The following is a 15,987-nucleotide window of genomic DNA, read 5'->3' as shown; positions in this document are numbered from 1 at the left end:
CTGTTGCGTTCACTTCTAAATTACTTTCTAACTATTTCAGTGCACGACTTGCAGCGTTCTGTTTTGAGGGCTCACTAGTACTTCCTAGACAGATGTAATCCAATGCAGATGCACTCGAGCACACAGGGAAACGGAGCTACTTTTCGTGTGGATTTCTTAGAACCGGGGTGAAACACAGGGTTGTCAGACTTTGGCTCTTAACGCCAGAGTGGTTCGAAATACCCATTTTCTCCGTATTGACCCATGCCATTGAAGGCCAGCATTATTTTTCATGATTGCTTGGATTAAAAAAATAATAATAATTAAACATTTTTAATGAGATGGTTCTGTTTTTTCTTTACAGGTGATTTAGGGTCGCATTATTTGCTGGCCAGTTTATTTATTTAATCAATCAAACCAGAAGAGAGAAAAACTAAACGGAGACCGGTGTCAAAATTCATAAATTACTAAATGACCAAAATAAGATCATTCTTAAATATAGGCTAATGTATTGTGTCGTTTCTACCAGTAAATAAAGTTGTAAAACTGTATTGTAATGGCATACTTTTTCTTTAGTTTTCAAACAGTTGATGTACCTCCAAACCAAAGCATGTAATAAAACACAGAAGCATAACGTAGGACTGGTTCTCCACAGTAAACCATTTGACAGCAATGGAAATTATTTTTAACTTAAAAAAGCCCTTAGTGTCGGGTGGCAGCATCAAATATAGGACAGTTTTGTTAATCCGAAGGTTCGCCTAGGCCATTAAATTATGGACAGATGCGCAGATGTAGACATAGGTGCAAGTTACATTTTTCATTTCAATATCATTATATTTTTGAATGTCCTGTTTTAAATAACAGGCCTATGCATTAATTTTACAACTAAAATAAGTTTTAAATAAACAGGCCTATGTATTAATTTTACAACTAAAATAAGTTACATAAATAACACCCCGTGGCTGTTTGCATTAAAAACATGCATAAAAGTAGCTTTGTATTGATTTCATACCAAATCCCTTAAGTTGACCAGCTGTCAATTTAACAGTTACAGTAAAGAAGATCATCGCTTAATCTGCTATTTAATGAGGACAATGACTCTGTAATCAGCCAATACAGCCTTGCGGATTCAGAGGAGTGGAGTGGTTCTGCAGGGACTTAAACTACAAGTAGTAGGGTTGCACTTCTAAATAAGATTGAATAAAAAATTAAGAAAGTGGAAAGGAGCTGTTATCAAAACGAAGACCTGCATCCACCATTTTTGATCAAGCATCCTTAAGCAATCAACCCCAAGTGGAGGGACACAAAATTCAATGTTTCCGGTAACCGTTTTCATCAATCCAGCACATTCCACCCACTGTCTACTAGCATTATGGCGTAGACCCTTCTACCCTATTTCACAACCTTGCGTAAGCCAGACTGTTAAGAGTTAATTTTTGTTGTTTTTTTGTTGGGGCTGCGTGCGTACGTGTGGTTTCCTCTGGACTTGAAACAGTAACTGATTTTCACGTTTTCTAAAGTGCATAAAATAGAGCGCAACAAAAACATAAGGTAATCTGCATACCTTTTCCATGTCTCAGTGTCCCTAGGCATGGTTGCACATCTCTATATTGATATCTGTATCTATGTGCATTTGTGTTTGTGCCCAGACACCAAAAACTATTAAAATATCTTCAAATATCGGTGCATTCTACTCAATAAACAGCTTTTGGTAGATATCTAAAGTTTTCCTGAAGCACATTTTGGGTGAGCAGTTTTCATGCGTATAACATTAGATTTCAAAATATGAGAAGACACATACTATTTCATATAAATATTTTGACATAAAGACATAGCTTTGGTAGGTATAGTTTGCCAAGCAGTGATACTGGAAAGTTGCTTCCTTTCTGTTCAAATGCTTGGGATAAATTTACAGGAGTTACCTAGCTATAGTAATTTTTCTTGTGCCTTTAATTAACTTGAAGTCTTGTTCATTAAAAAAATGTTTTTAATTACATTATTTGGCATTTAAACATTGGAACACAATTTGTCTAATATAAAAATGCACTGGCATTACTGATAAATATTTTATGATGCTCAAATTTTTTACTTGGCAGACAAATGTACTGCATACCTGCAAAATTAAAGAAGCATACTGTACCACCTCAATGTAAAGAGGTACAGTAATAGTTATTAGACCCTTTAGGCCCACCCAATGCAAGCTTTCCCCATTTTTGTTTTACAGCCTGTCAAGAAGCATGAACAGTGCTCTCCAAAATTATTGAAGCCTTGATGAAGAGCCAAAAAAGGCCGCACAGCCGACAAGCTATATTGTATGCTTTTTTGTAAAATTTTCAACAAAGAAAATTTTATGTTGAATTACATGCATAACAAGTAAAATGTAATTTCTGTGGATCGGGATTCTCAGTATGATTCAAGCACACCTCACAATGAACCATAAGGATGCACGTGAACACCCTCTGGTATACTAATCTCCACACGCAGCTTTAATGTAAAAAGCAGGCCCCGAAACGCATCCGCACGCCCCCTGCTCTTTTCCTGACCGCTATCACCCAAACCAAACCCTTATCTTGAGCTATACCCTCAGCATCAGCTATCTGTAGGCCCCCGCTGGTGTCCTAAATACCTTCACCTCACAGCTATGTATGAGGGGCCTCCATTAGTATGGATATTCACAGCAGGTTACCACAGAGGCTCAGACAGCATGAGACACGACGACACTGAAAACCACACCAGCCAGCCCAGACTCAGGGCATGGACCTACGTCTGTCAATTCAACCGTGTGGGTTCTCGTGGAGGGGAACGTGGGGGGTTAAAAAAAAAAACTGAAATTTGACCTCTTTACGTTCATATTAAATAAGTACTAGTGTTGCAAGGGAATGTCGTTATCATCCATTGTTAATGTTCATTACCTTTCAATAATAAAAATGGAGAGACAGTATCATTTGTATCAGCATGGTATACAGTTCTGATCAAACAGACAGGGTTAATTTCAATCAATGAGACTATTTTACATACAGTCAGGGGAAACCAACTATGAGAACGTAAATATCTGCATAATTATCTTTTGCAGATATACTGCTTCACCGGGGACAAAGTTTTTAATGACTCATTATTTCATCCTTTCATAACAACTTTGTTATTGGTCTAGAACACCATGTGGTAGTCCTGAGTGAGTAATCAAGCGTTTGATCTGGTGGGGCTTCTGTTCAAAAGCGTTCTTGAATGAGCTGTGCACCATCAGATGTGGACAACGTCTCAGTTGTTACAGTAACATTCGGCCAGTTGTCGCACAAGCATTACCGGAACATCTCCATTCATAAACTTAGAAGTTAAGAGAGGAGCGTGAGAGAGTGGGCGGACATGAGATCCTTTTATCATCTCATTACAATTTCCTTGCCTCTCACCTCTTCTCTGCCTTTGTGTGCCTCTGACTTAATTCCATAGGTTTTTGAAACTGCCTAGGTTTGTCAAACTTGGCAGTCTCGGGTCCTGGAAAGCCCCATACCAGAAAATGTTATTCACCTGCAAGCTCTAACTTTCTTTGTGTGTGTATGCATGATTTCTCACATGCACACGCACACACACACTAACTTGATGATCCATGAATGACATAAGGAATCAAACACTGTTAAATGTCTAGTACAGAAATTAACTTTTCACATGAATGTCTTTTTGACTTTAATGCATGCACGATAAAAGCAGACAGAACCTGGGTAGTATGTTTTTCATACATACACTAAACAGGCCATGTCTTAGTGTAGTGCAGTCTTTTTACTTTGTTCATTCACACCAATTTTGTGACTTCATTAAAAATCCCATTACCTAACACACAGAATCCAACCATCCCGTTGGCTCTGGAATAATCTCCTGCGGACTTTACAGCCCAATATCCAGCACTGGTTTCTATCAAACTTAGCAGATATGTGAAAGCTATTTGATGGCACCATCTCTTAAAATGTGTATCTTGCGGTCAAAATGCATTTGGAAATTATTTAAAAGTGTGATGTACACAATAAATTTACACTAGCAATGAAAAACACAGAGTGTGTGCTAGCGTTTTTTGCTGGTGTAAATTCAGTGTTTATATCAGACCTTTAAATAAATTCCAAATGCATTTTGCCCTCAAGGCTAAAATGTATAAATCTTTCTAAGTACATTTGGGACAGCATTAATTCACAACAAAGCCTTTGACTTGGTGTTCAGATCAATGCGATTTACTAGCAGCAGCCAATGATCATAAACAATTTAGCAAAACTTGAAACAAGGCAATAAATGGGCAATACATATTGCAGTACACCACTGTTCATTTCTAGAGTTTTATTGTTTTTCCTTCACCATGCAATCACAAGAAAACTAAGAAAATTCAGAAAACAACCAAGCACTTTTCATATATATAAAGTGTAGAAAAATGCCCAAACTATTAAAAATGGTCCTATACATCAGTCATTATTATCCTTCACCACGATTCACATTTTTGTTAGTTTAAAAAAATCTTTAAAAAGTCCCTACCAAACCAATAATATCCATAACTTAATAGTAATAAATTACGTATGTAGATACAGTAGTCACAACAAACTATAAAATACTTTAAAACATTGGCAATGAATATGCACCAGAAGCTACAGAATACACCTTTGATGTCTAGTAAATGTAAAACAAGCAAGAACTGAAAACACGATAGGAGTCTGTAACAGAGACATTGGAGTCAATCCATTAAGAATCAGGGATTACTCAGTGCGAATATGGAGACACCAGGTGCTTCGTGCGACTGGCAGAGGTAAACCTGTTGCTTGTTCATTAATAAAAAGATTGTGCATTCAAATTCACCTGCACTGACCACAGGTTTTTGACCAGCACAAATGCTATTACTCTATCCTGACTATGGCCATCACTGTCCACAAACCAGGCATGTTGTGTCTCAGTAGGTTGTCTCAAATAACCGAATGAATAAGGCTGAAGGAGAAGAAAAAGAAAGGAGACAGTCAGAGGGTGGAACACATCAGCACGCGCCAATCCTAAGGTAAGGGGAAATAAGTCGGTCAGATAATTAGCAATTAGCACGTGTACACAATTCTATTGTAGGACACAATAGGCTCTATAGTTCTGCAGCAGTGACAGAGAAAGACAGAGGGCTGTGTGGAAAGAATGCAGCCTAAGAAGAACATGCAGTCCCTGAAAATGTGTCAGGTGTGTAATATCAGCCATTAAGCATGTGGGAACCACATGCTGCCATTCTGTACCTGTGGCCTCTGTGTGCAGCTTGGAGCCATCTGAGCTGGTCACCTGACAGGAGATGAATATCTTCCGCCCCTCTATTTTATCCAGAGAAGAGTGAACCAGCACCACACTTCCCAAGGGGATAGGGCTAAAGGGAAAGATGGAAACAGTTAGATCATACCGTTCTGGCAATTTGAAAGTTCTAAGAACAACATAAATGACAATAGAAGTGAGAACCTTCTCCTATGGAGTTCCTGTCTCGTGGAATAATCTGCTTTTACAATGATTATCTGCTCCAATATATTCCGCATATCTCCCATTTTGATTTCGCCCATCTTCAAAGGGACAGTTCATATTATTTCAGTTTTAGTGTATGCTATTGATTGGTCCATATATTTTTTGTATGCATTGAAGGATATGCAAGATATTTAGAGAGGTTTCAGATGGCCTGCTGGGTTTACAATGATAGGTACAGGATAATCCGGGGTTTGTAGTTTAAAGCAACTAAATATTCAAGTCATTCCAAAGCAGCTTGTGCAGCAATGTTACGTCTCCAGAGAGTGTACACAGGAACAGCTCTATTTTTATAGTATTTATCCTCATAACACAAACATCAATTTAACTTCTTTCCTTGAGCATGGTGATCTCAGGTTGCATGCAGCACAGAAAACAGTTTCACCAAAAATTATAACTGTAATTTTGCTATTTAAATATAATTTTTGAAGAATAAATGCATACATACAACCTCTTTAAAAGCTGCTTAGAGTTAAACTACTTGAAGCATACCTTTTTGCTTTTTGACCACAAACCCCCGAATGCTCTATGCCTACCACTGTGAAGCTGGCAAGTTATTAACTTCTTGAAGTATCTAAAATATCCTTCATTGGCCTGTCTGGGCCAACTGAAAACATGAACTAAAACTGAAAGTATATCCAAAAACCCCAGGAAGTGAACTATCCCTTCAACTACTGATACTGAGTCAGCCAGTGGAGAATGTGCTCCCCCTCTACAGCCGGGTTCTTCCTATTTCTTCCCAACAGGAAGCTTCTCTTGCCACAGTCGGAGTATTTTTTTTCTTCATCCCACTAGGGATTTTTTCTTTTAACCTCATTGGCTGTTTTTTTTGTTGTTGTTGCTGTTTTTGAGGGCAGTTGGTTGTTCCAAATTTTCCTCCATTTCCTGTTTTTTTTTTTCTTCTGAAATATAGCACCATCTTAGTGACAGTGTGTAAAAATCACTACGCATATAAGAGTAAATACCAAAAACTACTGCAGACCAACACATGCAGAAACAATGACGGATGGGGTGCGGGGGGAGGGGGGTGCAGACAGATACTGAGACAGACAGAGGAATGAACACACCATTCAAGTCACACAGCTTTGATTGTTCAACTGGGCATATATCATACACACATATTTCTTAGTGCCTCTTGTTACTTCCACATTGACATTTCCACACATATTGTTCATCATGTTGACAACTCGCTCAGTTACGATCATTAATGCATTTTAATGCTTTATTCATTTTTAAAATAGCAGTAATCGAGAAGGACTACTGGTGAATATAAAGGTTGCGCACTTAACAAAGGGATAGCTTCATAAAGAAGAGTCGTTAGGTTGCAGATACCTGCGGTAATTGATGGTGAGGTTGGCAGTCATGGCAGGTCCAGAATGGCACGTGGCATGGGTACCCGTCACAGAGTCTATTATGGTAGCTATTGCCCCTCCGTGGACATGCCTGCGAGTAAATGCACCAGTTATGCTGTGCTTCTTAACGGAATGTTTCACAAACCTAGTTAACTTTTCAAGAAAAAAAATAAAACTTCTTTAAATTTCTTTTTACTGATTTTGATAATGATAGATCTGTTATGATGATCATATCTCCTGTGGTGGTGCCAGAGCTTCAAGGCTAAGGCTGAGGCTGAATGTGGCCCACAGCTCTGCAGGGTGATTTATAACGTGCTGTAGTGTCACTGTGGGAGGGAGAAGTCAGAATCCTTGATCAGCAATACTCCCATCGATGCATGAACAGCAATGACTGAAGCTCAGTGGATGGACAGAGTGAGATGGGGTGGTGGCTGACAGAATGCACCTCCCTAGCCAATCAAGACTTTTTAACTGGGCGTTTAAAAAAGAAAAAAAATGTTTTTAAAAAAACAACACAAAAAGGTCATTAAGGTACCATTAGTGATTACTGAGTTAATGAAACATAATGTCCATGCATGGAAGTGAGAGTGAACAGACCAGAGTTAAGAAACCCTGCAAAAGAAGGTTTTAGAAGTGAAGTGTGCGTGATTTACACTTGCACTCACCCCGGGGGACCCTCCAGCAGATGTCCTGCCTGGAACACACAGACGCACGTCTTCTCCTGCTTGTTTTCAAAGACAACATACTCAAACCCTGCCCCCTGCTCCTCAATATTCCGGGTGAAGAGCCGGGCCTTGGCCAGCAGGAGCTTGCTGAGATACTGCCCCCCTATAGAAACGGAAAGCGACTGAGACAAAACAAAAGATACACACTTGTAGGCACGCATACACATGCTCTCCCTCACAGATTCTTGTATAAACACAAGTGTAATGGTCAACCTTGGCAACTTAGCAACAAAATGTTACAAAAATGGTTACATTGATCAGTTTCATACCAGGGGCATACTTCAGAAAACGGTTATAGCTGGGCAATCTCGACCATTGTCCCTTGATCTTGTCACCTCGCTCTGTTTCCACTTCACACATGATGTTGTAATGTTCATATAATCTCAGCATTTCTGAGCTCCAGGAAGTGTTTGGTAAACTGTAGTCACGCGGCTGTGAGGAGGAGAAAGGCCGTGGCGCCACCTAGTGTTGGTCATTCACGGCAATAAGACAGTTAGAGGGACACTCTATAACTTAGACAGTTCTCACACAGTCACGAAAAAACGACCGAACATTGCTTACCTAAATACACATACACTCAGTTGTTGTTACGTTACAATTGTGGTTTCAGTACAAAAGCAACAGTGCAACGTGTTAGCATTATAACACAATAATTCCCTTACCGTAACTCCCCGAATACTCTGGAGGCATGACCGAGTGCACCGCATGTCGCCGGTGGGATGCTTAGTTTTCAAGATGTTTCTGTAGAGGCCAGTCGATAATTTACAGGCCATGAACCGACAGAGTGCCCTTGTAATGTGTAAACTATGTCGAAGCATGACTAATACAAACGTTAGACAAACACCGATGCGTCCGATTAAAGTGTAGTTGAGTAGCTCAAACCAGTTTTTCGATTAGCTGCCTAACCAGGTAGTTAATTTAGCTTCCCCGGAATTTCACTAACTTTAGTATTCGCAAGAGCCAACAGACTAGTTTGTGGCATACCCATTTAACCAAAACCACTTAGCTGAAAGTAGTCTCGCTCTGTATGCTAAATATGAATGAATACCACTTAATAATAACCATTATAAAGCGAGCGTTATCTCACAAAACATTCGTCAGCATTGCCGGCCGGTAAACCAAATGACCCCGTGAAGGACTTGGACAGTGGAGGGGAGGGGCATTTCCTGGGGTACGAACAGTTCATTCGTAGGAAGGGACGAAAACGCGTAACTTCATGTCGTGTTATAGAAAACACAGAATACACATGGGCGACGGGACGTCGCTTTTTTCAATGGGCGAAATGCAATGAACTATACTGGCGAGAGATGCGAAGCCGATCCATATTATTTCCTGTTCGGCCTCTCGTACAATATTGCGCAGGCGCCAAGTTTCTGGTTTCTGAGGTGTCCTCCTTGTCGTAGCTGCGCTGAAGAATTAGATTACAGCATCGTGGTTTGAACGTAAAAGTACTTCCGATTCACGAATCATCTTAGAAATTTTGATGTATAAAAATTTTCTTCATATTTTCAAAACGTGGATGATAGTTCCACACTTTCAATGGGAGGTTCATTTTAATGGGCGCTCCACTGTTTTGCCCTCAGCGTGCGCAGTACAGCTGTACTTCCGGGATTTAGCCGAGGACGTGCTCAGGCTGTCTAGTTCATTGAGTTCAGTGGTCTAGTTAAATATGCATGTCTATTAGCAAGCTGATATATATATATATATATATATATATATATATATATATATATATATATATATATATATATATACCAGATATACCATTTTGCCAAATATCAGTTTAGAACATTTCCCAGTTCCTTTGGCCCTGTACTATATTATAACAGGATATTTGGAGTAAAACGTGCAACTGCGTGTCTGGAGTACACACAACGTAGGTTCCTCATGCGGATCCCCTTTGTCGCACATAACATCGGGATTTTCCACCACTTCAAGTAAATTACCATAAAAATATTTTTTATTGCGATGCCAAATTTGTGATGTACATGCGGATAATACATTTATTTAATAAATGAAGCAAAGCAATGCAACTTTTACTTTTAGGTCATTTTGACCATGTTGCAAAAATACAACATTATTCGGTATACGGTATTCAGTGGTAGTACAGCCATGTATGTATTAGCTGACAATAGACTCACTCCCTGCTACCACCATCATTCCCCTTGAAAATACAGGAATGATAGCAGTAGCCCTCTGTTTTACATGAACTGTAGTGTATTGGAGGGTGACTGACCAGTTTGGCTGGTTTAGCTGGACTTTTCAGCTGGGAGTTCCCACATGGCATGGCCTTTTCCCAATGCTGTGTACTCTCGCGGATCTTTAAACAATCTGGATACCTTCATGTATTTACTGAGCCCAATCCGCATAATGAATATGTCAACCAATGTCCACAGAACCTGGGAAACACTCATTCGAAAAACTAATGCGAGTGTCACGTTGTCTTGTTGTTACTCTGTTGCCATGTCAACGGAGAAGCATGAGAACACGCCGTTAGCTGGCTAATGATGGCTCGTATTATATTTAAAAAAAAACAAGATTGTTGATAGGTAGTAGTTGCATATCGTTTGCTTTAAAAAAAAAAGAAAAGAAAGCTGTTGAATGTAAACGTTCAACTCAGATCCTAAAGGTCGTGTTTTTGGTGCATATAGCTATCACTAAGGTAAACATTAACATAATGTTTCATGTCCAAGGAAGAGAGAAGGCCCAGACGAAGGTAATAATCGGTCACCCACTGGGACAGATAATATAGCGTTAGATAGCTCGTTAAATAGTCTAGATGATAATAAGACGTTCGCATTCGCTAGCTGTAGTCCTGAACTGTACTACTGATGAGCGTTGTATATTTTACAAGTGTGACATTTGCTTGCTGTAGACTAAGTTACTAGTTAGCTAACGTTAATATTTTAATTCCCATCACACTGTGGCTAGCCTTGGTAAAAAAACTACTGCTGATCGTTGCATATAGCTAGCCAACTACGCTAACTTAGCTAGAATGAAAAAGGTTTGACAAACCTCCCTAGTTAACGTAAAGAGACTTGTCAATTCCCGTTTGTGCTCTTTCCGATGATACAGGACGGCTTTTGTCATGCACGGTGCAAATGAGAACATAACTAGCTAAACTAATAAAGTTTAATATTTATTTACCTTGTTAGGTGTCTTTGGTGTCGATAGTTTGTAAACGTAGCTCTAGCGCAAATGTAAAAGCTGGCTAGTTCGCTCATCTAGCCAGTGTAAATATTTTAATCTCAATCATTCCTGGCTTTATATCTGGCCCGTGAAGTTTTCTTTTTTTCTTCATTGTTGTAGAAAAACGCAGAGATGACAGCGCCAGTAACAGAACTCAACAGGTGTGATGCTTTTTTATTTTTTTTATTTTTTTTAAACCTTTAAATCTGTAGTGTTGTGAGACTACGACCTCAAACAAAGGCATAGTTGTATGAATAATAATCTCTGGGTGAGAGCCTGCAATGTAATGTAATGTTTCAGTCCTTGATTATATGGGGACTACCTTGCTTGTCAAACTATAAGCAAACCACAAATCCTGAACACAGTACTGACTCCTTACCCTGTTTACAGTCTAAGGGAAGTTGTTCAGAAGATGCAATCAGAGTGCCAGGCCCAGGCAGATTCAGCTCAGTCCCAAAGGGATAGAGGGATGCAACTAACACTGGAGGGAGAGACTACGCTAGGGAACAAAGCACTGACCATGGTGGGTGAATGTGTGGAGTGATTGTGTTTATTTGTGAGAAGGAGCATGGGCCAAAACTGGGAGAAAGACCTTGAAAAATATGAAGAGAGTTGGATGTTGTGGTGCTCATCAACTTCTTCATGAAAATTTGCTTAATATTGAGCCTACTGAATCGGTCATAAGTGAGGTAAGTACGGATTGGATTGGAATTAGCGGGATTGTGAATTAATGTATTAATTACAATACATAATTAATGTAATGTATCGTAATTAATTTGGAATCTATATGATATTGTTATTTTGGGATCACATAAATCCAAGGCATGGATACTGGCTTGTATGAAATGTTATTTTAGTAGTGGTATAGTAAACCACGTCACAGTACAGTCTCCACTTGTACTGAAATTAATGAATAATGTCTCCCCCTGTAGGTGCGCAGAGTGGCACTGCAGTATCTTCTGGAACAGGAGCAGCAGCAATATTCCATGGAACTGGGCCTGATTGGAAAAGCCTTTTACCAACAAAGAATATAAACCCTAGAATCCCATGCACACATACTTCTAATAAAACTTCTAATAAAATGTTAATTTCACATGTGAATTTTACATTTTCACGTCTGAATTAAAATATTCACATGTGAAAAGAAAATGTCTTGTGAACTGGACATGTGATTGGCTTTTCCACATGTGAAAAAAATATGGGTCACAAGGGAATAACATATGTCCACATGTGATTGGCTTTTTTTACGTGAACTACAATTCACACATTCGAAAACAAAGCATGATACAAAATCACATGTGAAATTTGTACCTTCACATGGGAATTCCACATTTTCACGTGATTGACTTTTTCAAATGTGAACTATAATTTTCACGCGTGAAAACAAAGCATGTGACTTAAATAGCATATGAATCCAGTCCACTACCACCACTGCGCTTACATGGCTGAGAGCGGCACGTGCATTCTCCCCAATACATGATAAAATCTGCCTTAGTCTGCAGAAATGTCATTCCAGAGTACACTTTGACACAAACTTTCAAAAAGAAGCCAGTATGTCTGGGTATAAACACAACAATGAAGGTGCAAATTCATAACACTCAGATATTCTTGGTCCTAAATGAATAACACCAAACAAGTGGACCTTGAGGCAGTCGCGAGATTATATAAAGAAGGCCACAACCAAGCTTTCTATTCATGTATCAGTTTTAAAAATGGAGACACAGTTTTTATGATGCTGGCAATTGGTAATTGGTTATCTATATAACACAATAATGTACCGGAATTTGAAAGCCAAAGGAACAGAAAATGTTTTATTTCCTCATGTTTTACCCATGCTGTACCAGTAAAATGTATTTTAAATCAAACTGGAATTGCAGTAGCAGTGATTCAGGTAGAGCTTTGAGTATGTATCACGGATTGAAATGGGAATGAGGCAATTGAATGTCAATGCACAGAATGCAGACAGACAGGTTTGGCTGTGAGATAGCCCAGATCCTCTATTGTGTGGGCCAAACTGGCTCAGCTGTATGAATGCAAGCGATTAATTTTATTTTTCCATGCCAAAGCTAATGATGGCAGAGCCCTGAAAACAACACATGGGTACGCACTGTGCCACAACGCTGCTAAACATTACACACTGGGCATGTTCTCATCTGCTGTTCCAAAATACCGAACACCTGTTCAGGAGAAGACTAGCACCTTAGCATGCACACATCAGAAATGTGAAGCACTTACCGCAAAAACTGGATTGTATAAAAATACCATTTACTAGAGCTGACCTAGGACATTAAAGACCTTTTAAAACACAAAGACATATACCATCCCCCCTCCCTCCGTTTCAGTACTTTCCTTTTCTTCTCTCTGCTTCATTTCTGCTTTTCTGTTTTGACTATCAATATTGTGTCTACTTGTTCCTATGCAAGTTCTCTCCCATGCCATATATGAGTGCAAAAACCCAAATCAGTTGAGAAAGAACATACATATGACTGTTCAGAATTAGTGTCAGTTAAAAATGTTTTATTTCAAAATATAGGCAGGTTACAGTAGGTTTGTGTGTGTGTGTGTGAGCATGTATGTGTGTGTAAGGGGGGACAGAGAGGGCATCAAATGTAATCCTGTAACTTCTATTTTGGGGACTCAGCAACTCCACACAGCTTTCTGAAAAGCAAAGACAACGCAACATGAGAGAATACAGGGCTGAAAATAAAGACATCTATTCATCAGGAGAGAATGTTTTTGCCACACCACCTCAATGTTGCCTGTTGCTTTTAGAATCAACTTTAAAGTTTCCTTGACATACAGAGCTTTACATGGTTTGAGTATATTAGTGAATATTTAACTTCCTATAGTTCTCAGAGGCTTCTTGGTTCTGCCAGCCTTGGATATTTGGCTGTTCCAGAGTCCAGGTTAAAGTCAAGAGGTAATAAAACCTTTGCTGCAATGACCCCTAGGCTCTGGAACAGCCTTCCATATAATATTAGTTTACTGGTACAGCCTCTGTTTTTGAACCTAGCCTAAAAACTGATTTTTACAAAATTGCCTCCTGTCATGACTGGTTGCTATTTGCTGTGCTTTTTCCTGTTTACTTGCTGGGGTTTATTGCTACTGTTTTATCTTTTTTATTTTTTTATTTTTTTTTACTGTGTCTTACTTTTACTGTGCTTTACCTTGCATTTTAATTTGTACCTTATTCTTTAATCTGTTCTGGAAAGCTCTTTGTACTCTATGCTTGAAAGGTGCTATATAAATACAATTATTAATAATAATAATAATAATAATAATAATAATAATAATAATGATAATCCTTACCTTCCTTGTTCCTGTTTTATGTCCACAAATTCACACAACTTGGTGTCCCTGTCCAGAATTTGTTGTTTTAATTTTTTTACTTCCTCCTCTGCTTGCAGTCGTTGAACTGCAGAGAGAGCAAGAGCAACAGGGAGGGAGAAAAAGAACTTTAAACCCTTTTTTTGCTGGTCCATTTGTGGTCTTGAATATCATACATGCCCTTTAACTTTTCCCAGAAAAGGTAGATGCTTTTTTGAACAGACTGGGTTCACTTTTGGAAAGGTAAATGTGTAAATAGTCTTAGGAAAATGGTAGTCCATCAGTTTGGGAAGATGCACCAGCAGAGGTCCCACAGTTACTGTGACAGAGGGCTGAACAGCACCTGCTGAGTAGTTATTAAGCAATGATGTGTGGATGTGTCCTGTTGATACCCCCCCCCCCCCCCCCCCCAGGCTGTAATGACAATTATTCGTCACCCTGGGGGTCTCCTGGCTTGTTTTTTGGGGTCTTATTTTGTGGATCAGGGTGCATCATTACAAGAAGATCAAGTGCCTCAGCTGGATTTACCAGTCAAGTGGTCCTGAGGATGTTTTATGAATGAAAGTGGAATGAAGTTACAGGTGTATCCATGGGGCTGGATTGGTCCAAAGGAACAGCAGAAGGGCAGAGTGGTTATGCTTAATTGCCTTGCTTGGGTACTTTAAGCCCTGGTTAGGACACCTTACCTTTTGAGTTCTCGAGATTTTCAAAAGCATCATGCATCAAACTCTCAGCCTCCGTCTTCAGGGGAGAATTAAGAAAAGAATCGAGGATTGACAGAAAGAGTGGTGGGGTGAAAAAGAGACCATGATTGTGATTATAGCAATCATACATTTGGAAAGACAAAATTAAGTCAGTGTGCAAGGTGAAACTGTTAAATAATAGGAAGCTGCAATGAGCTGTTTCAAGGCTTCAGAAACTTTGTTTATCCTGTCTTATGACAGACTATACAGAATAACATAAAACACATGTTAGACAGGTCTGTGCCACATAATTCTCATCAATCTAGGAAACTGGATGTCATATTTTTGGTAGCAGTGAGCTAAGGTTTTATGAAAAAGAATTTGAAGCAATCATTAATAAAGTAGTCACTATAAGCCCTGTGAAACAGTCCAAGTTCAATATGTTTGAGATGCAACTCAATGTCTTACCATTATCATATTGTATTATTCATTTTTTGTCATTCAACACTCATCAATTAATGGTGACAAATGTATCTTACTCCATGACTCAGAGAAACAAACACCACACAACCTCAATTACTATTTTGTTTTACTATGGTTGTTTCCATTGACTTTTGATTAAACATACCTCTTTATATCCTCGAAAATACTACAGACTGAATACTGAGATGCCGGAATGCTGGGAGGGAAATGAGGATAATTGTGTGTAAAAACGCTGTACCTTCTGAGTCTGGCATTCCTGGATATCCTTCAGAACCAAGGCCCCAGCTTTGCCCATATCCTGATTCTTCTTTGCCAGCTCGGCTTTCTTGGAGTTGATAGGAGAGAGGTGGCCGTTGACTTCCTGGATCTTCAGCTTTGCCTGGACGATCGCGTCCTCGTATTTACGCACCTGGCTGCCTGCTTTCTCTATGTGGTCCCTGAGTGCCTGTATAGACAGCTCCTGCCGAATGGACTGGATCGACGACACCACCAAGACACCGACACAGAGGAGCACCAGCGCAGAGACAGCCCGCATCGTGCCACATGTGAATTAGGATGGCGCGTGTGTGTGGCGCGAGGATAGTTTTCTCTTTTTCTCCCTCTCTCAACAAACAATCATGTCTCCCTTTCTCTTCCCTGCACTCAGGCTCTCTGTCCTTCTTTCAATTCATTGCCTCAGATCTAGCAACTTTTCCTGTTTTACAGGTTGAGAGGTGTGTGTGTGATTGAGAGAGA

At 39.4% G+C, this 15,987-nt stretch overlaps 2 protein-coding genes across 3 annotated transcripts; both read right to left on the bottom strand.

Annotated features, from left to right (window-relative positions):
• Positions 1–4,174: 4,174 nt before the first annotated feature.
• On the bottom strand, positions 4,175–9,142 carry them4 (thioesterase superfamily member 4). Of its 2 annotated transcripts, none has more exons than XM_064353402.1 (6): positions 8,233–9,142; positions 7,840–8,002; positions 7,511–7,673; positions 6,826–6,936; positions 5,223–5,347; positions 4,175–4,935 (listed from the first exon to the last, which is right to left on the bottom strand). In XM_064353402.1, exons 1-6 carry the CDS (start codon positions 8,386–8,388, stop codon positions 4,901–4,903), a joined length of 753 nt encoding a protein of 250 aa, XP_064209472.1. In that variant the 5' UTR covers positions 8,389–9,142; the 3' UTR covers positions 4,175–4,900. The 2 variants fall into 2 exon arrangements, with proteins under 2 accessions (XP_064209472.1, XP_064209463.1); XM_064353393.1 differs by having other exon boundaries at positions 7,840–8,032; positions 8,233–9,133.
• A 4,113-nt stretch (positions 9,143–13,255) lies between these two features.
• si:dkey-87o1.2 (uncharacterized protein LOC796684 homolog) lies at positions 13,256–15,959 on the bottom strand. The gene is made up of 4 exons (XM_064353444.1): positions 15,491–15,959; positions 14,773–14,827; positions 14,069–14,174; positions 13,256–13,417 (listed from the first exon to the last, which is right to left on the bottom strand). Exons 1-4 carry the CDS (start codon positions 15,785–15,787, stop codon positions 13,384–13,386), a joined length of 492 nt encoding a protein of 163 aa, XP_064209514.1. The 5' UTR covers positions 15,788–15,959; the 3' UTR covers positions 13,256–13,383.
• Positions 15,960–15,987: the final 28 nt, after the last annotated feature.

This window comes from Anguilla rostrata, chromosome 1, assembly GCF_018555375.3.
Source record: "Anguilla rostrata isolate EN2019 chromosome 1, ASM1855537v3, whole genome shotgun sequence".
Classification (NCBI taxonomy): Eukaryota; Metazoa; Chordata; class Actinopteri; order Anguilliformes; family Anguillidae; genus Anguilla; species Anguilla rostrata.
The sequence above is the reverse complement of the archived record's forward strand: the minus strand, read 5'-3'. Positions and strand labels throughout refer to the sequence as shown.